At 43.1% G+C, this 22,461-nt stretch overlaps 1 protein-coding gene across 1 annotated transcript in view; it reads left to right on the forward strand.

The window, feature by feature from the left end:
- Nucleotides 1–20,932, forward strand: part of F13A1 (coagulation factor XIII A chain) — a 71,864-nt gene extending 50,932 nt beyond the window's left edge. Inside the window, exons 9-15 of the mRNA XM_053396981.1 lie at nucleotides 3,320–3,423; nucleotides 5,422–5,510; nucleotides 6,976–7,129; nucleotides 8,375–8,656; nucleotides 14,183–14,343; nucleotides 17,382–17,518; nucleotides 20,536–20,932. Coding sequence (XP_053252956.1) covers nucleotides 3,320–3,423; nucleotides 5,422–5,510; nucleotides 6,976–7,129; nucleotides 8,375–8,656; nucleotides 14,183–14,343; nucleotides 17,382–17,518; nucleotides 20,536–20,683 — 1,075 coding nt within the window. The 3' untranslated portion in view covers nucleotides 20,684–20,932. The remainder of the gene's footprint in view (nucleotides 1–3,319; nucleotides 3,424–5,421; nucleotides 5,511–6,975; nucleotides 7,130–8,374; nucleotides 8,657–14,182; nucleotides 14,344–17,381; nucleotides 17,519–20,535) is intronic.
- Nucleotides 20,933–22,461: the final 1,529 nt, after the last annotated feature.

Here is a 22,461-nt window from a genome sequence, read left to right on the forward strand (position 1 = left end):
AGTTACTTACCCACCCTAGTTGCAACAGAAATTAACTTTTCTTTATGATTTATGTGTATTGATATACTGTCCTATAACCACATTGCAACAGAGCAGATCAATCACAAAATATACGAAAGAAGCATAAAAACAACTGGAAAGGAGAAAATGAGAATGGATAAAAAGAACTAGGAAAACTAGAAGTGGTATTTACCTAGCGTTGAAATAAAATCAAGTTTGGGGTGCCACCACCAAAAAGGACATTTTGCAGTAAACATCTTCTGCACTGTGCTTTCCAGGGCACCTGTTTCTAAAATTATTTTATTTACAGTGGTACCTCAGGTTACATACGCTTCAGGTTACATATGCTTCAGGTTACATACTCCGCTAACCCAGAAATAGTGCTTCAAGTTAAGAACTTTGCTCCAGGATAAGAACAGAAATCGGGCTCTGGCGGCACGTCAGCAGCACAGCAGCAGGAGGCCCCATTAGCTAAAGTGGTGCTTCAGGTTAAGAACAGTTTCAGGTTAAGTAGGGCCCTCCGGAACGAATTAAGTACGTAACCCGAGGTACCACTGTACTTACTTAGGATTATGCCTATAACCCAGTCTTCCTCCAAGGTTTAGCTTACACATAGTTCTTTCTCTGGTAGTCCACCTCACCCCCCATGTAGGCAAGTTTCAGGGTCAGACCTTCTTAGCTTCAGCAGTGGAACTGTCCCATGTAGCATCAAGCAAGCCTCCCCCACCCTTGGGCCCCCAAATATTGTTAGACGACAACACACACACCCCAGTATCCCCAGCCAACATGGTCAATGTTCGGGAAAGAAAAATTCCAACAACATCTGGGAACCGGAGCTTGAGACAGGCTGTTCTAGGCTGTAAGGGAATGCTTTGATCTCGCTCCTCCCCTATATATATCTAATGATTTCATATACTTTTCATTTCATGGAGTCATTCATTGTCCAGCAATTCTCTAAAACCTAATTCAAAATTAAAGTAAGTGGAGCTTTGCAGATCTATAACAATTGCGGGTAAGCTCCGGAGTGGTTTAAATCTTGCTTCCTTTTGGGAACTTGATTACATTTTTGAAGTCCCCCTTTAATCTTCTCTCTCCATGGTATATTTATTGCTACATGATGTGCACAACCTCTTGGGTCATACATTAATTTAACCTATAGTTCTTTCTATTCCTCCTCTATGTCTTTTCTCTTCATTTGTACCACTCAGTGGAAGCTGTACCCTAAATTGTTTTGTATCCTAATTTTGATGTGATATTAATGTGGTCCTTTTTTCATTCAAAGCCGAATTTAGGATATTTAAAACCATTTTAAACATATCCTGCTTCAGGAAAATGTATGCTGCTTCTATGTTGCATTACACTTAAGTGTTTTAAATTTGTTGGTAGCCACCCTGAGCCCAGAACCGGGAAGGGCAGGGTATAAATAAAAAAATATTATTATTTATTATAACATCGCAGCATTCCCAGCAGTTTCAAAAATTCAGGCAGTGTGCATCACTTTCCTGGAATAATTCCCACACACCCACCCATCCCGTCCTGCTTCATTAACTCACCTAACTGACAAGTTTCCCCCAGCTTTCATTTCCACTTTGAAATGTCTCATTAAAGCAAGCCTCAGATTCACACCAATGCAAACTACTCGTCCCTCTTTCCCTCAGCCATTATCAATGAAACTGGCTGAGCTTAACGATCCTTATATTTTCCTAAGACATCATTGCTAATATTATTGCATTGAGTATCTGAGACAATGGGCAGGGTTATGTAATTAGCTTTTCATCTACTGGGAGGGAGCGGGTAATTTTTATTTTTTTTAAGGAAATTGCTGTATTCCCCTCCCTCCTCAAATCTCCTGAAGCTTGTCTGAAAAGTGTCTTCTGAGAGGCCTGTTCTCCCTTATTTGCACTCTTTCTGGAGCCTTATTGAACCAGTGGAATGAAAATGGCATGGCTATATTTTGTTTTTTTATGAAAGTTTGAAATATCCTGGACAGATTTCAAATGGGATGATGACCCTGTGGTGTTTCTGTCAAGGCCGAGCTGAGAAGCCAGAATGTGAGGAGGCCAGGGCCAAGGGATGAGCCTGTTTCTTGGGCACAATCCCAGCCAAAGTCCTTTGCAGCCCTTCCTGTCCAGGAGGCCCCAGGAACCTGACTAGATTTGTGCGGCCAGACAGGAGACTTGCATACCATAGATTCCAGCGTATTAGATGACTTTTGAACCCCGGAAAATCTTCTCCAAAGTCGGGGGTCGTCTTATACGCTGGGTATGGTTGTGACAGGTGGCAGCGGCTGGCTTGGAACGGCAACGGGCAGAAGGATGGTAAAAGCCACCCCCCACCTCCATCCCATGCAATCCTGAAGCAGCAGCAACCGCGAGGTGGTGCGCGGCTTCGGCCGGGGCTCACCCTCCCTGCCACCATGGGGACCGCCGGATTCCCGGAGGGAGGGAGCCAGGAGGGAGGGAGGGAGTTCAACCCACCAAACGCCTTGCCTCGGGCTGTTGCTGCTGTTGCAACGGCAGAGGCAGCGGAGGGGTGCGCGCTGTGCCCCTGGCGGTGCTTGGCGGGCGGCCAAACTATAATTTAACAGCAAAAGTTGGGGGTCATCTTATACACCCAGTCGCCTAATACGCTGTAATCTACGGTATACAGTGGTACCTCGGGTTAAGTATTTAATTCGTTCCGGAGGTCCATTCTTAAGCTGAAACTGTTCTTAACCTGAAGCACCACTTTAGCTAATGGGGCCTCCTGCTGCCGCTGCACCGCCAGAGCACGATTTCTGTTCTCATCCTGAAGCAAAGTTCTTAACCCGAGGTACTATTTCTGGGTTAGCGGAGTAGGTAACCTGAAGCGTATGTGACCTGAGGTGCCACTGTATGTCACTGCTGAGAAGGTGTTCTGAGCTAGCTCACCACACAGGGCAGCCACCCTCAGCTCTGAAAATTCCTAGGCCCAGCTGCTCTTGCTGGTGACTGCTCCAAAGAAAGGCTTTCAATACTCAATTTATAGGGCCTATTTTTTATTAGCAGTTGCATGGAGGTCAGCTCCAGAATCTCATTCAAGTAGTGGATTACCAACTGGTGCCCCTCCCTCTAGCAGCTGCCGAGTGTGCAAGCAATAGCTGTGCCTGTCAGAGAAAGCAGACTGTGTGCAGGGTGCTTTAAGTCTGGCCACTGAGTTTATGCATTATTTAGAACTAGCCAGCCAGTTCTAGGATTCAGTTATTTCCATTAAATGTCCATTAACGGAACAGCCATAATAAAGATGCCCCTTAGGTTTGGTACTGTTTAATATGTGAACGTTATTCTTTTCTTCTCTAAAGGAACTACCATTGCTGGAATGAGGCTTGGATGACCAGACCAGACCTCCCTGTAGGTTTTGGAGGCTGGCAAGCTGTGGACAGCACCCCTCAAGAAAACAGTGATGGTAGGCATATTTCTTCCCTGCCACACAGCAAGGTAAAGGTAAAGGCCCCCTGGATGGTTAAGTCCAGTCAAAGGAGACTATGGGGTTGCAGCACTCATCTCGCTTTCAGGCTGAGGGAGCCAGTGTTTGTCCTCAGACGGCTTTCTGGGTCATGTAGCCAGCATGACTAAACTGCTTCTGGCACAACAGAACACCGTGATGGAAGCCAGAGTGCACGGAAACGCCGTTTACCTTCCCACCACAGCAGTACCTATTTATCTACTTGCACTGGTATACTTCCGAACTACTAGGTTGGCTGGAGCTGGGACAGAGAAATGGGAGCTCACGCCATCATGGGGATTTGAACCGCCGACCTTCTGATCGGCAAGCCCAAGAGGCTCAGTGGTTTAGACCACAGCGCCGCCCATGTCCCTTTGCCACACTGCATGATGGTAGGTTCACACCAGACAGAAGGAATGAAAAAAACCCAACCAATATCTGATTCAAACGTAGAAATATAATGGGACATTTCCATTTTACGTGCTAAGGAAAATAGGCTTGGAAGGGATAGAGTTTCTCTTTTTCGCCTTTCAGAGAAAGGTTGACTAGTTACCACAAAAGTTGTTAAGAGTTCTTAAAGGGCGATGGAATGACCCTTAGCTAGGCAGGGTGAAGGGCATACCCTCCAACATCCTAACAATAAAATTCCATGGAACACAATAGCCAGTGCGGCTTATATAACTCTCTATGAAGGTATAAAAGAAGAATTACTGAATGGCCTTTTTGAAGAGATTTCATCTTTGTATACATCGCTAGTATGACAGCAGCAGACTGAGTAGCATCTATATTCAAGAAAGCCAGAGAAATATTAAGAGCATCTTCAGAGATGAGACAGAGGACTAGACCAGGCATCCCCAAACTCGGCCCTCCAGATGTTTTGAGACTACAACTCCCATCATCCCCAGCTAACAGGACCAGTGGTCAGGGATGATGGGAATTGTAGTTGCCTGGACTAGACTATCTGGATTATACTGGAATAAAATCTTTTAAATCTCAGGAGCATTTTGGTCGAAGAATCAAGACAAAACAAGACTGGCTGGCCACTAATGGTTAGACAATTAGACCATTTGGACTCCAAAATAACTCCCACCTTCACTGTCAGCAGGGATAATTGGTAATACAGTATCATCCATTTCAGAATAGGAGATTTGTCAAGTGAGTTCCTAAGAAAAGCAACCTAAGACAAATGCTGCTGAAATAGACCAAAGGTCCACGGAGTCCAGCATTCTTTAACAGTGACCACCCAAATGCCTCTGGGAAGGCCACAAGAAAGACAAAAACATTATAGCCTTCCTATATTGTTTGTCCCCAGTTGCCAGTATTCAGAGGTACGCTCCTGAAATAGAAAGCCCTGATCTGTTTTCATGACTTAGTAGTGGAATACTGGTTGCACTGTAAAAATTTGGTCCAGGCAGTTCAGAGACCAGAGTCACAGTTTCTGAGCACCCAGTGCTTGCCATCAAAACATACGGTATCTGCTTCAACCTGCCCCAGTCTGACAGCATTCATTAGGGAGCATATGGGAAAGCCGTAAATTATACGCTTGATCCTGGGAAACATCCCTAGCTCCTTCTGTGCTAGTGATCGTAAAGGGCACAGCAAATTCTGTGGCAATGTATTAACTATTGTTAACAGCAACAACTACTTTTTTAAAAAATAATGCTTTGGGCTTCTGTGCATTTTGGGATGATCAGTTTGAGATTATTCCAAGAGGCCTTGGAGGGTTTTATTTTATCTAAAGAGGGTTTTATTATTTTTTTGGCTAGGAGAGGCAAAGTTGCATTATATAATCTTTTGGTAACTTGGCTTTTCGTAATGGTCTCTGGCTGGCAGCTGTTCAGGGCAGAAAGTATGGAAAGATCTGACATCAGAAGTAATTTTGCAAGCAGGAGTGGAAGGGTTCAGGTGGCACAGCAGGAGACTCAATACATGTTTCCCCTTTTGGTTCTCCACATTCAGGCATGTATCGGTGTGGTCCAGCTTCTGTTCAAGCCATTAAGCATGGCCATGTCTGCTTCCAGTTTGATTCACCTTTTGTTTTTGCAGAGGTATGCATCCGTATTCTTCTTTACATGGTCTTAGTGAGAAATATGATGTAAATTCAAGTTAAGCTATCCACTTCAATTATGTTTGTTTGTTATTTATAGATCACTTAATGCCAAAATAGGCTTCTAAGCGGTTTACAAAGTATAAAAGCCTACTACACTAAAACTAACATGATAATATAAACATCTGCAATAAAACAATCCCATTTCAGTGGTACCTCGGGTTACAAATGCTTCGGGTTACAAGCACTTAGGGTTACAAACTCCGCTAACCCGGAAGTAGTACCTCGGGTTGAGAACTTTGCCCCAGGATGAGAACGGAAATCGTGCACTGGTGGCGCGGTGGCAGCAGGAGGCCTCATTAGCGAAAGCGCACCTCAGGTTAAGAACGGACCTCTGAAATGAATTAAGTTTGTAACCCGAGGTACCACTGTAAAGCAACACCACAGTTAACACAGGCAACTCACATTGAGAAATCATGGGAATGTCTGTGTAAGCAGGTGAATCTATAAAAGACGGCAGAATGCCAATACAGATGAAACCTCTTGGATTTCACCAGGGAGTATGTTCCCAGTGGCGGAGGAAGAAGAGTGCGGGGGGAGCACACCGCCCCGAGCAGCGCAATCCCAGTGGGGTGCCATTGCAGCTGCCCCCTCACCCGTGCTGGGCGCCATGCCCCCAGGACACAGGACACGCCCCCAGGATGTGGGCCACACCCCTGTGGGCAGGACACCACGCCCCCAGGGTGCGCACCAGCCCCGCCCATGCCTGCTCTCCGCCCCCCCAGTGCTGGAACATGAAGCTCCGCCACTGTATGTTCCATAACACGCATGCCACCAATGAAAAAGTTTGCCTCTGCATCATCACCAACTGATGATCATTAGGCCATGGGAAGACTAACCATCTTGATCTTAATGCCCTTACCGGGCAATGGCATTTAATAGTCTTTATCAAGATAGTCAGCGCAAAGAACAGAGAGGTGGAGAAGACCTCATAGAGGACAAGAGAAGCTTGGCATCAGAAAATGAAAGGCTATAATTGGTTAGCCAGAGCTTAGTAAAAGAAGGGTTATTGAAAAGGATTTGAAGGATGAGAAAAGACTGAATTAGCTCACATGGAACAGGAAGTTTCCTTGTGGCATGCTAGATGAGCAGAAGGCATGATGGCTGGAGTGGGGGAAAGGTAATGAAGTGAAGCAGCATGAGAAAGTGAAAATGTGAATGGAAATAAGGGGAGAAAGCAAGATGGAGGCAAGATCATAGAAGTGATTCATGAAGTGACCCATCAGGCAGCCTTTCCCGCAAATTTATGCTTTGGGCTCATGGAAGTCTTTATACATTTGTAATTAATCTATTTCTTGTGGCACAGTTGTTGTTCTTTAATGGCCCATAGCTTGGGAATTAATGATCAACTGACTCATGAGATAGCCAGCAAATGGCTTCACGCTCTGCCTTTGCTTCATTTTTAGGTGAACAGTGATGTTGTATACTCAAAAGCAATGAAAAATGGAACTAAGGTGGTTCAACATGTTGACAAGACCCAAATTGGGAAATTAATCGTGACCAAAGAAGAGGGCGGGGATAAAGTGAGGGACATTACTGAGCTCTACAAATTCAAAGAAGGTAATTTCACGGCAAAACTCACTAATTACCTGAATGAAGTTTCATTTCTATCAGTCCACAGATCCACAAAGCAACTTCCCCCACCCCCGCCACCTATTGTCCATTCAAAGCAACTTTCCCCAATGATTACATTTGGACAATAGCACCACAGCTTAATAAACTGGGATATGAGCAAGTCTTATGGGTGTTCATGCAGCCCTTGAGCTCCTCTTTTGACAAGAGCAAATAAACAAGGAAACTCTTCAACTAACAAGTTCATCTGATTAATCTGAACCAGAAAGCTGTGGTTCAGAAGCTGTCTTGATAGTCCAAAGCTGTTAACCACAGTTTCCAGGTACAATGAAACAGGAAACTATTGCTAATTGGAGAGTTCCAGGTTTGTTTGTTTGTTTGCATGCACATGCAAAGAAAAGAACAGAGGGATGGCATGCACACCCACAAGGCTAGTTCATATCTTAGCAGGCTTATAATTTTCTGAACCTGCTAAGACACCAGGACTGGCCCAAAGAGACCTAGTGATTTGAACCTGGAACTCCCAATATTTAGTCTGACATGCTAAGACGCTGCTGACTCTGATGAGGCACCTGAACAACTGTCAGGTATGTTTCTTCCAGCAAGGGCCAGATTTAGCCTATGGCCCACCAACTGCTGAGTTTGCTGCCCCTTTTTGCTTAAAACCCCTTCCTAACCCACTTGCATGGTGCCTAGCTCTTCTGTGAATCTTCACTTTAACTCTTTGATTCTAACTTTAAAAAACTATATTTATATCACTGTACTTCAACATATCTATCTCCTATTATCCTCATGTCTCTCCCTCTTCTTTCTCCATTGCCTCTGGCATTTTTCATCCTTAGATTTTCTAGACCATATAAATATGCTTTGAGTGATAAGAGGAGTTTGAGAACGTTGGCTGCCACTTTTAGTTAACCATAGTTCGCCACGTCATCTGGATCTGTAACTGTAGCTAAACTGAACTAAGTTTCTTTTCAACAAGCCAGCTTCAGAAACTATAATTTGAAGTTGGGCTTGTTTATAATTAACTCGAGTTTAGTGCTAACCACAGTTTATCATAGCAAATGGCACGGCAAACTGCGGTTAAAGGGAAAGAGAAACACTTCTCCCAGGGAGAAGGAGAGCACATGAGTTCACTGTGGTTCTTTATTGCTCATGGTTGAGCATGATGTGGGAACACGACCAGTGGTTCACGTGTTTTTTAAAAAAACCTATTTTCCATTTGTTTTGCAGGCACAGATGAAGAACGTCTAGCCCTGGAGACTGCCCTGATGTATGGTGTTAAAAAATCTCACACCCAGGATGTTGTGTCTACCGCAGAGGTTGACATGGACTTTTCAGTGGAAGACTCAACAATTGGCAGTGACATCACTGTTAACATTACTTTTCGAAACAACACCCCAAATCTGTACACTGCTACATCTTACCTTTCTGGCAACATTGTGTTCTATACTGGAGTCCCAAAGGCTGAATTCAAGAACCACAGTTTTGATGTAAAACTGGAACCCATGAAAGGTAAGGCAAGAATATGTTTCTGCATTTTAATGGTGTGTCATTAATTAAAACATGTAGCTCCACCCATTTTTTTCAAGGCTCACAGTAGAACATGATGCAAGAAACCAAAGGAAAATGTTTTATGTATTTAAAATGTTCAAAGCATCTTACAGCAACTGTAATATAATACATATGCTCTCCATAATGAAATACTTAATATATTGACAACATGTAAAAATTCAATTTAATTAAAGGGTTTTAAAAAGCTCAGGATTAGCAGCAACAGAAGGGAAGCAGCAGCAAACTGTAGAGACAGAATTACACAAAAGCCAGTTAGAACAGAACAGTCTTCATCTGGTATAAGGCCAGCCCTACCATTAGGCAGAGTGCCTCAGATGCTGGTGCGAGGCAGGCAAGGGGTAATAGTAACGCACTGAAGAACAGAAGTGTGTGTCATGCAGCCTGACCTGCCATAGGCATGAACAGCACATTTCATTAGCGTGTGCACCCTACATACTTGTACACAAGGGACATTATTTTTATTCCTCAAATAACAAACTCAGCAGCTTTAATCTTTAATCAGTTAATGAGCTGACCCAAACTGACCCAAACAGTTTAAGGTTTCTTCATCTTCCTGCCACAAAAGCAGCCTCTCACCCAGACAGATCTTTCTCCATGGAAGGTGAAGAGTGAAGCTCAGATGGAGACAGAGCCATGAGACCGAGACAGATGCAGGCAGAAGAAAAAAGGCTAGAATGGATCTGCCTCCGTCTTTCTCTGGAAACAGTCAGTGCTAACTTGCATCTAAGTTTGCCTTCTGCCCTCTGATGTAGTGGAGTGCCTCTATGGTGACCTATGGGGGACCTGCTGCAATATTATTATTATTATTATTATTATTATTACTATTACTATTACTATTATTGAGAGCAGCAAAGACGCTGGGGATTGCAGGCTATTGTGGGGATGTCCCCAGAGTTGTTCACCTCTGAATGGGTTGAGGGAGTGAGCCTTAAAATCATGATGAAATCACATGGGTTGGACGTACTCACATCCACAAGGCCTTGCATAGGTGTCAGGCTTCGGGGAATCGGCTTCCTCCTCTGTGGCAGTAAATAAGCAGATCAAACGAAAGGAAAGTCTTAACAGTTAGTTTCTTTAATAATCACAGTGAGAGACAAAAGAAAGCGTCTCCCTAGAATGGTGGTGCTCCCAAGTAAGTCTCCCCTCCCCTCCATCCCTATTAATCCGCGTCACTCCTGCATCTTGTAATCTGAGTTTGTAGCTTCTGCGCTTTCTGTTCTGACACTCTCTGATCTCTCCGTGTCCTTGGGGATTGTGGGGGGGGGGAGGGAATGCCATCCAGAGACTGTGAATCTGTTAACCCTCTCTCTTCCCGTGTTTCTTCTCCTAGCTGTTCCCCATCCAGTATTTCCCAGCTTCTGCCTTCTGAACTATGCCCTTCTGCAAACCACTGTTCCAAATCTATACTGTCCTCCTGCTCCTGGGAAGATTCAGGGTCAGGGGGAAGGGGCGGCTCCCACCATTCTTCCTCAGTGCAATTCCTCCTCAGCATGGTCCCTGACAATAGGTATCAGTTCACATAAAACGTTTCTTTGCGTAGAGGCAGAGGGTGCTGAAAGCCAATGGCTTGGATTGCTCCTACAACTTACCCACTAGTATAGCCTATGCATGGAAGGCAGAGTTGAACAACCTGTCTTGTTACATGTTGGCCAGACTTTTTGATAAGGTACAAATGAAGAGGAACCCTACAGTGATCTATGTGCATTTGGGTACAGTCACACACACACACACACACACACACACACACACACACAAGATGATAAGTGCTGTTATGGAAAGAAAGGAGCAAAGCACGTTTTCAAACAGAAACTGAGCACATGGTCTTCCAAATCATGATTAAAGGCATTGTGTAGGTGGAAATCAAGTTTAAGAATCTGAATACTTCAAATATCTTCAAAGGGGCTATCAGTTCTGTTCAGCTAAATTTAGCTTTTTAAAGGACAGTAGGCACACAGGCACTGCTCAGGAGAGAAGGGGGGGTCATTCACTTTCTTTCCCCACAAGGGAGTCTTTGTCAGGAATGCCTATCTTTTTTCTGGCAACTCTCAGATTGTACATTATGAAATGGCCTCATGGAGTCTGAGGTTTCCCTGGGGTTAAAAGTGACTCTTTGACCAGTATCAATATGATTGTTAGCTATTGTGAGATCTATAAAACACAGAAGAAAACCTAACAATTATTCTTAAAAATATATGGCTGTTTTAAAAAAATTATCACTGAAAGCAGCCCTTTAAAAGTTGCTAAGAATCTTGCCCCTCTCTCAGTGGAAGCTCTTTGGCCAGTCTCAGATGGGGCCTTCTGGCGGTTCCCTCACTGTGAGAAGCTAAGTTACAGGGAACCAGGCAGAGGGCCTTCTCCGTAGTGGCACACGCCCTGTGGAATGCCCTCCCACCAGATGTCAAAGAGAAAAACAACTACCAGACTTTTAGAAGACATCTGAAGGCAGCCCTCTTTAGGGAAGCTTTTAATGTTTAATAGGTTATTGTTTTTTAATACAGTGGTACTTCGGGTTACATACGCTTCAGGTTACATACGCTTCAGGTTACAGACTCCACTAACCCAGAAATAATGCTTCAGGTTAAGAACTTTGCTTCAGGATGAGAACAGAAATCGTGCTCCAGTGGCGCAGCAGCAGGAGGCCCATTAGCTAAAATGGTGCTTCAGGTTAAGAACAGTTTCAGGTTAAGAACAGACCTCCGGAACGAATTAAGTACTTAACCTGAGGTACCTCTGTATTCTGTTGGAAGCCACCCAGAGTGGCTGAGGAATATTATTATTATTATTATTATTATCTGAAATGGCACTCCGTTTGAGGACACTTGTTGTCTCTCCTGGCTTTCCTAAGCAGAACTAGCAACTTCCTGGTCACAATCCGAGTCTCCTCTACATGTACAGTCCTATGTGGCCTGTACTGTATTTGCTGCCACTTCAGTATGGCATACTTCTGTTGCAGATATTAATATTGTGCAGTTTGAAGCAACTGGAAGCATAAGAACTGACTCCTTTTGGGATTGAATCATTGTCCAGCTCCATAAAAATAATATTCGAACTTTTACTGACAGAACTCTTCAAAAAACAAAACATAAGCATCAAAGATACATCACAAAATATCCATACAATGTCTTGTGCTGTCTAGCACAGACTCGACATCTTAGAAAATATGAAATAATCCAAACAGACCTATAAGCAAAGGTCTCTCTCTCTCTCTCTCTCTCTCTCTCTCTCTCTCTCTCTCTCTCTCAACAGCCTGCATTGCAGCCTCCATTGGCCTTTGGCTGTTTATTCTCCCTTCATTTGCATCCTTTTATTCTCTGTCCCTGTTGTCTTTGTCCACGGAGTTTTCTTGGCAGGGATACTGGAGTGGCTTGCCAGTTCCTGCTCCAGGTGGGTCACGTTTAGTCAAAACTCACCACTATGACCTGTCCATCTTGGGTGGCCCTGCATGGCATAGCTTATAGCTTCTCTGAGTTATTCAAGCCCCTTTGCCATGACAAGGCAGTGATCGACAGAGGACAGGATGGTTGGACAGTGTTCTCGAAGCTACCAACATGAGTTTGACTAAACTGCGGGAGGCAGTGGAAGACAGGAGTGCCTGACGTGCTCTGGTCCATGGGGTCACGAAGATTCAGAAACAACTAAATGACTAAACAACAACAACAACATTCTCTATCCCCAGAGAAATACTATCAAACACCACCCTTTCAAGTTGGTGAATTTGCAACTTAATACCTTTGTCACTTGATCTAAGGTCACAACTGTTTAGAATAATAGAAAACTATCAACAGTTATTCATTAACCCATTAAGGAGCTCAGAATCCTTTAGAAAACAACCGTGGGGAAAACCCCAATGTTAGCAATAAACATTTAGCCATTTTTCATTTTAAACCTTCATTAATACACATACCTTTTCTCTCTGTGTTCAGTTAAATCAATTATACTTAACAACTTCTTAGGATGGTCAGGTTTCCAATCTTCTTCTCAGACTTCCAGAGAGCTATTCTTCTGAGTCTGTTGTGCCAAAGAACAATAAAAGAGGCTAGTAGCCACCTTAAAAATGGACAGATTTATTTTGGCATAATATGTAGCCTACAAAATCTTATGCCACAATAACTTTGTTCATCTTCAAGGTTTCACGAGTCTCCTTGTTGGTTTTATCTTGAAATGTTTCTCCCACTCAATCTTTCCCAAAGTGTGAAAAAATAAGATTTGCTCATGCCATAGCAAATCTCCTCCCCCCCCCTTTATTTTTTTGGTGGAGGCAGGGAGTGTTAGACATGACTATTTCTAAGTTTCATCTAAGGTTAAGACTTAGAGGGGTATTGTGTAATTCCTTTGCAGCAGAGGGGCCACATCAAACAGCTCCTGACAGGTCTTGGAAATCTAGGTCAGATGGTTGCCTGGGAATAGTGATAAGAATGAAAGCAGGGGCTCCATTTTGATGTGGGTAGAACAAAGAGGGAGAATCAGCACATCTTTTTCACATGGCAGCCTCAGTGTGAAGGGTTAGGATTTTTGTTACATCTGGAAATGTAGCTAGAGGTCAGAAGCATAGTTCTGCTCTTTGTGGCTGCTGACCAGCTCTGCAACTCTGAAAAAAATCCTATCCTATTATCATCCTAAGAGACAGAGGTCTAAAAATAACCCCCCCTCTTTTATAGGGATTCAAACCTCACAAGAGTATGGATGGGGGAGAAAGTCGATTAAGTTCACATTTAAGGGTGAAACTACTTAATTTACACTTTTTGAAACAATAAGCAAACCAAAAACATTTGATTCTCAGAATTTTGCAGTGCGGTTCTCTGGTCAAGCAGTGTGTGTGAAAATTCGCGTACTGGGGTAAAGTGTGCACATAAATGCATGTATAGTGCAAACAGCAAAAAAAAAAAAAAAAAAATAGTAGAAGCTGCTATGCAAAAATGTGCAGACTAGGCAAAATTTCATAGAAAAATGTGTCCATTGGAAGAAACTCACACTAAAATGCTGATGGATTTTCACGATGACCTTTTAAAAAAAAGGAAAAGGAAGGAAATCGCAAACTGGTGTGGAAATGTAGAAAACTGAACTTGAGAACAGAAACCGAAATTGCCAGTTTGACCCTTCCTTACACAAGGGGAAAGTGCCTCTCCAATGAAATGCCTTCTGCATCAGGGGCTAACTTCCTATTACCGACACTCCTAGCTGCAGAAATGGCTTTATTTCCGTGGGTTAAAAATGATCTAAATCTACATTGTATTCCCCCCCCCATGTCACTGCTGTGTTTAGATCACAGCAAACAATCCAGCAGTTCTACAACTGGAAGCTTCCTTGTGCCTTTGAAAGCTTTGACCCTCCCTGTGAGCAGCATCTTTATTGCATCTGATGGCCTATGGGTAATACGACATCAGCAGGACTGGAAGTAATAACTGGCAACTATATTGCTTTCAGGCTTCAGTTGTGTTTTCTCTGTTTGTTTGTTCCTCTTGTCAGCTCAAACTGTCGAGGTGCTAATCAAGTCGAGCGAGTACATGAGCCAGTTGCTGGAGCAAGCCTCCCTGCATTTCTTTGTCACAGCCCGCGTCAAAGAAACGGAGAAGATCCTGGCCAGGCAGAAGAGCACTGTGTTGAAAATACCCCAGCTGCTCCTTAAGGTCAGTTTCAGGGATGGCAACAGGTTGCGGAGGACGGGCATCGATTTGATTCAGGTCACATTTTTAAAAGGATAACCTAGCTAATTTGCACTTTCTGAAACAATAAGTAAAGGTAAAGGGACCCCGACCATTGGGTCCAGTTGTGACTGACTCTGGGGTTGCGGCGCTCATCTTGCTTTATTGGCCAAGGGAGCCAGCGTACAGCTTCTGGGTCATGTGGCCAGCATGACAAAGCCACTTCTGGTGAACCAGAGCAGTGCACGGAAATGCCGTTTACCTTCCCACTGGAGCGGTACCTATTTATCTACTTGCACTTTGACGTGCTTTCAAACTGCTAGGTTGGCAGGAGTTCTGAAACAATACATGAACCCAAAACACAGCCATCCTTCAAAGTGCTCCAGATTTCGCAATGCAGTCCTCCAGCCAACTAACCTGTATAAAAATGCATATCCTGGGGTAAAGTCTATTGGCAAAACCTATTGGTGTTTCACAACTTTCTGACTACAGTGGTTCCTCGGGTTAAGTACTTAATTCGTTCCGGAGGTCCGTACTTAACCTGAAGCACCACTTTAGCTAATGGGGCCTCCTGCTGCTGCTGTGCCGCCGGAGCACGATTTCTGTTCTTATCCTGAAGCAAAGTTCTTAACCTGAAGCACTATTTCTGGGTTAGCGGAGTGTGTAACCTGAAGCGTATGTAACCTGAAGCATGTGTAACCCGAGGTACCACTGTAGTTGCAGGACCTTAGCTAGACCTAGCAGAGTAAATGCAGAGTTCATGAAAGCAATTGGCAACTTGGCTGAAGACAGGATGGACGAAGCAGGAACCAGGAACTTGTAGTTAGGTGTTTATTATATACAGTGGACTACTTACAGGAACAGAACAGAACACGGATTTTTAGCTAGCTCTCTCATACACGACTCACAACTCCTGAACTCGAACTTGTACTAACACACATTCCAGTTAGTAGGCCATTAATCATTATTCCCGTGAGAGAGCTTGACCAATCATGGAGCTGTCTCCATGCCTCTGTATCACCAGGCAGACTTACTCCTTCACATTGCCTTGGCTGTTGGCCAAACTCTAATTGACTCTGTGTGTGTAGCTGCACATATGCAGATTCCCAACAAAGTCTTCATGAAAATTAATATACTGGTGAAAATAGCATACAGAAACGCATTATGTTTGGGGGAATATGTGTCTATCTGGAAAGGTTTGCACGAAAATGCCGGTGGATTTTCATGAGGACTTATTTAAAAAATAATAATTCAGAAATTGATGTGGCAATGTGAAGAACTGACTTTAAGAATGGAAAAAAATGAGAAACTTGGGAGAAATCAGAATTGACAGATTCACCCATCCCCAGCAAAGAGACCAGTGCTGCTGTTCTGATTCCAGATGTATTCTGAGTCTCTGTTCATCTGCCCATTGGGGCTTGGTATACTAGAAGATAAAGTGAGATGGATAAGGAAGCTCCAGAATCTGATAGGGGAGGGAATATATTATTCATTTTGGTTGCATATCCTGTCTTGCTTGCATGATGGAACCCAAGATGGCGTCCAAGTGGTTACCAGGTAATCACCCATCCAGGCACTGAACAGACCTGGATCCACTTCAGCAAGGTGGTGGCCTCATATACGGCAATACTTTGGTTTGGTAACCTATGGGCCCTCCAGATGTTGTTGACTCCCTTTAGTCCCAGCCAGCATGGCCAACAGTCAGGAATAATGGAAGGGGATATCCAGCAACATCTGGAAAAACACACAGGTTCCTCAACCGTAGCTTGAGTGGGCATGCCAGAGTGACTATAGGACTTTTTCAGGCAACAGCCGTACAGGCTATGAGAAGCATGCATGCACCAAAAGAAGCACACTATGTTCCGCAAATACAAGCTCAGAAAATCTTGGAAGTTTGATGGGAAACGGCTTCTTCTCATCAAACACCAAGGTTGGTTCAAAACTCTCCTCCAGCCTCAGCCTTTGTGTATCTAATTAGCCTGGACAAATGTTGATCGGCAGTGTCCTCAAATGATATAGTGTGTCTTTTCCGAGCATTTTGCCGAGGAAGCCAATAAGTCAAATAAACTTTGCTTTCGAGCTTGTATCTTCAGTAACCACATTTTAAAAATGTATAATCCTTTCATTCATTCAGTTATTTATTTATTTATGGCCAAAGCTGAACGGCATATATCATCTTCCCTGGGTTAAGCCTCCTAGATTCCTCAGGCCTCCCCTTCTGCTGTGAAGTAGGAATAGTAAACTTGCTGAATGGCAAGCAAAATCCAAATAAACACACCATTGGACCTACCTGGCCAGCTTTGTTACCCATCATTACTGCACTTCCTTTGCTTTCTGGAAGTCTTCTTCAAGCACGAGGGCAAGGAATCAATGGTTAGTGGAGAAAAGAAACCTGACACCCCTGGTTTCTGTCAAAAGAGTATCATGTGTATCTGAGTATGAGGGGAGGAGAGGTAAGAAATTCTGAATACAAACTCAAATTGGTTCCTTCCGTGGAGCAGCTTGCCGTCTGATTCAACTGAGAGAACATGATCCCTCTCTTTAAAAAAAAGAAAGAGAAAAAAGACCAGGGAGGAAGAAGTGAAGGTTTAATATAATTCATAAAGCCGTAACAAGCATAGGCTGAACTGATTTATTCTCATGTGCTAAGATAAATGTGACATACCACAGATGTTGCCATGAATTATGCATTGTGCAGCGTGACAGCATTTTTCTTTCTTCCCTTTTTATTTCAAAAGTGCTAATTCCTTCTGTCCCTGTCAGACGAAAGACTCGCCAGACCACAGGAGGTATTGCCATGGTTGGGTCTAAGGGTTATCATCCTGTGCCTGGGAGTCCAATAGCAATCTTCCTCCTCCTCTACCACATAGGCGTTTTTGTGAAAGCCAAAATGAGCCATTTGGTTGGATCCATCACTGACAGCCAAATGCAACACGAACCACCATTCATGTTAAATATACATTAATATTTACTTGTTTACATATTTAAGTTCATCTGATTTTTGATTTGCATCCTTTCCACAGGTTCCTGGGGAAAAGGTAGTTGGCAAGGAAATGGCAGTGATAGTGGAATTTGCCAACCCACTGAAACAGAAACTCACTGACGTCTGGGTCCGACTTGATGGGCCTGGTCTACTGAAACCAACCGCAAAGCTGTTTAGGTAAGAAATCTGTGGTTATAGCATTGGCTGCCCAACCTGTGTTTTCACAGGAATATGAACACTTACAGGAGGGGTATCCAAACTTTTTTCAAAGAGGGCCAGATTTGATGAAGTGAACATGCATGAGGACCGACCAAAGGGCTGACCAAAGAGTTTTTGAGGGGTTTTTTTTGGATTTTACCACAGGAAATAAGCTGCCAGGGGCTGGATTAAACTGACCGACAGACCCCCGAAACAGACTTTGGACATGCCTGACTTACAGTGACGCAATTCATGCCAGTGCAATATAAAACATAACACTGTCATAGTATCTCCCTGAGGTAATCTAAGGTTGCAATCCTAACTGCATTTATCTGGGAGTAAACACCATTGAATTCAACAGAGCTTACTTCTGAGCAGACGTGGTTAGGCTTGCAGACTAAAACTGCGAACTGTGATCCAGGAAGTGCACTGTTTAATATGTCACCTATCAGCACAATCCTGATCATGTCAATTCAAAAATAAATCCTATTGAATTCAGTAGGGCTTAGTTCCAGGCTATTGAGGTTAGGATTGCAACCTAACTCATGAACCCGCTAGGAAAACTAGTATCTCTTGGTCTCTCTCCCTCCATCTTTAGTATGAAGATAGTCATACTAATTTACCTTACAAGGTTGCAGCGAAGGCTGTTAACAATGTTTATAAAGCGGCCTGACTGCTATAAAGGCTGCTGTATAAATGCTATGATGGTTTTCTTTCATAGTGATTTGACGGACTTGATGGACAAGTCTTGTTTTTACACTCACCAGATTTTTATTTTAACAATAAATAAATAGTTCCGGTGGGTTTCTGGATTTGGGCAATTGCAAGATCTTCTCCGAAACCATAAGGACTAGAAACTGCCTTTTAGAAAAAGAAGTACCACTCTAAAAGCTGGGGTTCTTGGGCTTGCATAATAACACATAGTGCTGATTGAGTTCTCATTTGGCTTGGATAGAAGCTTCAAATTATACTTAGAGAAAACAAATCGTAGCAGATTATTTAAATAATAATCCCATTTGTTTCTGTGGATGGAAGATGATAAATGACCAGTCAGTGTTGATGGCTTAGCACATTACTGAGAATCATCCATCACTAAGGTTACTCCGGGCAAATGGAATTAGTGAAGTTTTATTCCATTAGCCAAAAAAATTTTTTAAATTAAAATAATCCTTTGGGATATATCGCAGGGTTTTTAAAAATTATCTCCGGACAAGGTCTTGTTGGAAGTGCACCCTCCAGTCTTCTATAACATTTTTTTTAAAATGATATTTATTGCTTTTAGAAATTACAAAAAAGGAAAAGAAAAGAAAAGAAGACAAGAGAAAAACAAAAAACAAAAAACAATACAGTACAATATATATAGACAATACAAAACACAACCTAAACACATTAACCTAAACACATTAAACTAAACAAAACAAAACCCTATCCCCAACCCTAACCCTAAATAAAACAAAACAAAAACAATTTAAAAACATACATCACACCTTTTCCTTACTCTATCTTTCATTCCCTTGTTTCCTCGACCTCCTCACACCTCCCTTTTTGTATTCCACTTCTATTAATTGTTTCAGCAAATCCTTTCCATCTTTCTCTATTTTCTATCATATTATAAATATCTTAACATATTTTTAACCTTATTTTTCATTAAAACTAAAATACTTATATATGCTTAACTCCTTATAACATTTCTGCTAAGGCCATAAAATTTCTTTCCACCATTTTTCTATCACTCATTAATTTTACAGTATTTCTATATATAAACTTTAAATTTTCCAATCTTCTTCCACCATCTCCTCTCCCTGGTTTCGGATTCTGCCAGTCCTTTCCGTCAATTCCATATAGTCCATCAACCTGGAGATCTTATGTCCGAGGCTCTTAACTCTTTTCCAGGTCCCTTCTGCAGGTCTTCTTCATATTCTTTAATGCTAAAGAACAGATCTCGGGAAGACTCCAACCTAACAATACTTTTATTCCTTCTGGACAGGTCAGCCAAATTTCCATAGTTGAAACTAAGGTCCATAAAGTGTTTCAAGACATGTTTCAAAATTCCTCCAAATCCAAAGGCCCCCAGAACTTCAATCTCCTCCAGACCCAAGTCCACGTCCCAGAAGTCAGTTAATCCCTGCATAGAGGGATCTTTCCAACTTTCCTTCTTCCGTCCAAGCCGGGATCCGATCCGCAAAATCTGACTTTTTCTAGATTCAATCATAAAAGGCCTCAACTTGTAGTCCTCAATTTGCTTCTGTAAGACTGAGGATCCTACTTGTATTATTTTAAGTTCAACAACAACAGCTTTCTCTTTCTCCTCCACAATTTGTCCTGCCAAAGTAGATTCCTGTGCCAAGTCCTGAATTATTTCTGTATTACAGTCTTCTATAACATATTATTATTTTCGCTGCAAAATGATATTCGGGGGGGGGCACTTTTATGGGATACTGACCAGGTTACTTTTTGTCATCTTGCTAGGGTTGAGATATTTGAAGGATGGTTTTCCCCCTCCCAAAGCACAGAGTCAATGTTAGATAGAACACCTTTCCAGAATTGCTTATAATTAAGTCATATAACAGATACCACACTTCTTCAAGGAATGGATTTGACCCATCTTCATTTATCCACAAAACAACCCTGAGAGGTAGGTTCGGCTAAGTGACAGGGACTAGCCCAAAATTACCCTACAAGCATGATGGCTGAGTGGGGATTTGAACCCTGGTGTCAACACTCTCATCACCTTACCACACTGCCTCTCAGTTAACTTTAAACAATTCTCTTCTGCTTTGGGTTGTCCACTTTGCCTCTGAATTACAGCTGTGAATTCTCTAGGGGTGTTCTGATGTATCCCCCCCACCTCTAGGGCAAAAAAAACCCCTCTTGCGATAGGTCATTTCTTTAAAACATAGGTTATCTTTTCTATCACCAAGATACCTACTCATGTATTACAGTTCAGATTTATGGCCCATCTACCACCATGTTTACACTATTCTTTTTCACTGCAGAGAAGTTCCAAGGAATTCAACCTTGACCTGGGAAGAAAAATGTGTTCCAAAGCGGTCCGGCCCCCGAAAGCTGATTGCAAGTTTGAATTGCGATGCTCTCCGACATGTCTATGGCGAGCTGGATGTTAATATTGAAAGTGCTGTGTGAAAGGCTTTCTCCTTCTTCTTTCATCCCTACAAACCCCCCGCCCCTGCCCCACACATTGTATTTCAGAAATTTCATTCCCGGGAAACATAAAGTAGAAGTATCTACCCTAATCCGAATTAATTCATAATCCAAATGTTGTATGTATACATTGTGTGTGGCTACTTGCACGGTTACTTCTTATTTTGCAGTTTCCTTTTGAAAAGCTATCCTACAAAAACCCTGAAACCACACTCTTTAAACACCCAGACTTTTAAACAACATGCATTGAGAAATTATCTTGCGCCAACATAACTTAAGATGGAAAAGAGCAGCACAATAGCAAAATAGGTCTCTTCCGCACCTGTGCACACCTCTTGCTTTTCAGGCGAGAAATGTGGTGGTAAATTTCATTTGCATCCTGCTGGTACTCCAAAGAGTTCAGGGTTGGCATTATGCCCCCCCCCCATTTTATTTAGGTTAGACTGAGGGGTCATGATGGCCAAGGTGAGCTTCATGGGCTAGCCTATTAAAAGGCCTCCTGCCTTCTATTCCAACTCTCTAGCCACTATACTACAATTGTACCTGTCCAAGCTTCATGCACACTGTTCTTTTATGCCCAGATCTGGCACCGAATTGCCTATACAGTGGTACCTCGGGTTACAGATGCTTCAGGTTACAGACTCCGCTAACCCAGAAATAGTACCTCGGGTTAAGAACTTTGCTTCGAGATGAGAACAGAAATCGTGCTCCGGCAGCGCGGCGGCAGCAGGAGGCCCCATTAGCTAAAGTGGTGCTTCAGGTTAAGAACAGTTTCAGGTTAAGTACGGACCTCCAGAACGAATTAAGTACGTAACCAGAGATACCACTGTATATATATCCAGTGATGGAAGGTAATTAAACATTGCCACCAGAGGTGTAAGCTTGTGAGGGTGATTGGGAGCTCAACATTATGCACATGTCATCAGGACATCAGGAGGAGATGGGGAGGAGCCAAATGCAGTGGCCACATGGCTCAATGGGCGGGGGCGCCACCTCCTTGGTGCCGCCACCAGGGGCAGGCTGCTTCAACCCACGGCAAGAGGAGAAGGAGGAGAAGGAGACGGCCACTGGAGCCACTGCACTTTTGGGATGGGGGAGGGCTGACCCCCTACCCCCAAAATATAGGGGGCCCCAAAAGGGCACAGTCCCCAGGATCCAGCGCCCCCGATCTCCACCCACGAAAAATGTATTTCAAAGTGCATAAAATTATTCAAGATTAGATTAATTTAGGCCAATGAAGCTGTAGGCCATATTCTTCCTGCTTGTTCATATGTAATTATGGCCTCTTACATTAAAGCCAGGACAATTTTAAGAGGTTCCAGTCTCTGGGGTACTTTGAACTTTAATTTTAATTAAGGCTTGATATTTTATATTTTTAAAAATTCTGCCAAGAGTAATAAAATGGCCTAAGTAGATACTATCCCGGAACAAGCTTGTCCGAGCACAAATTTGGAATTGATGCCACAAATAAATTCTGAACACTTCTTGGCACCTTCATGTCCAATACGTTTCCTCTGAACATTTTGAAAATGGTGGTCAGTGTCAGGACTGAACAAACTGAAGGGAGTGGGGTCAGGGGAGTCATGTGACCTGTCATGCAAATTCTTTAACACCTCACCAGACCATAGTTTTTCTAGATAACCACTCTGAGAAAAGACGGAGTGTAGCAGATCAGAGCTGAAATATGCATCCCTTATGCTGGCCTGCCAGGATATTCTGTTGCAATGACCACTTGGGCCATCCTCCTGTCCCTAACACAG

This window comes from Podarcis raffonei, chromosome 7, assembly GCF_027172205.1.
Source record: "Podarcis raffonei isolate rPodRaf1 chromosome 7, rPodRaf1.pri, whole genome shotgun sequence".
In the NCBI taxonomy this organism is placed as follows: Eukaryota; Metazoa; Chordata; class Lepidosauria; order Squamata; family Lacertidae; genus Podarcis; species Podarcis raffonei.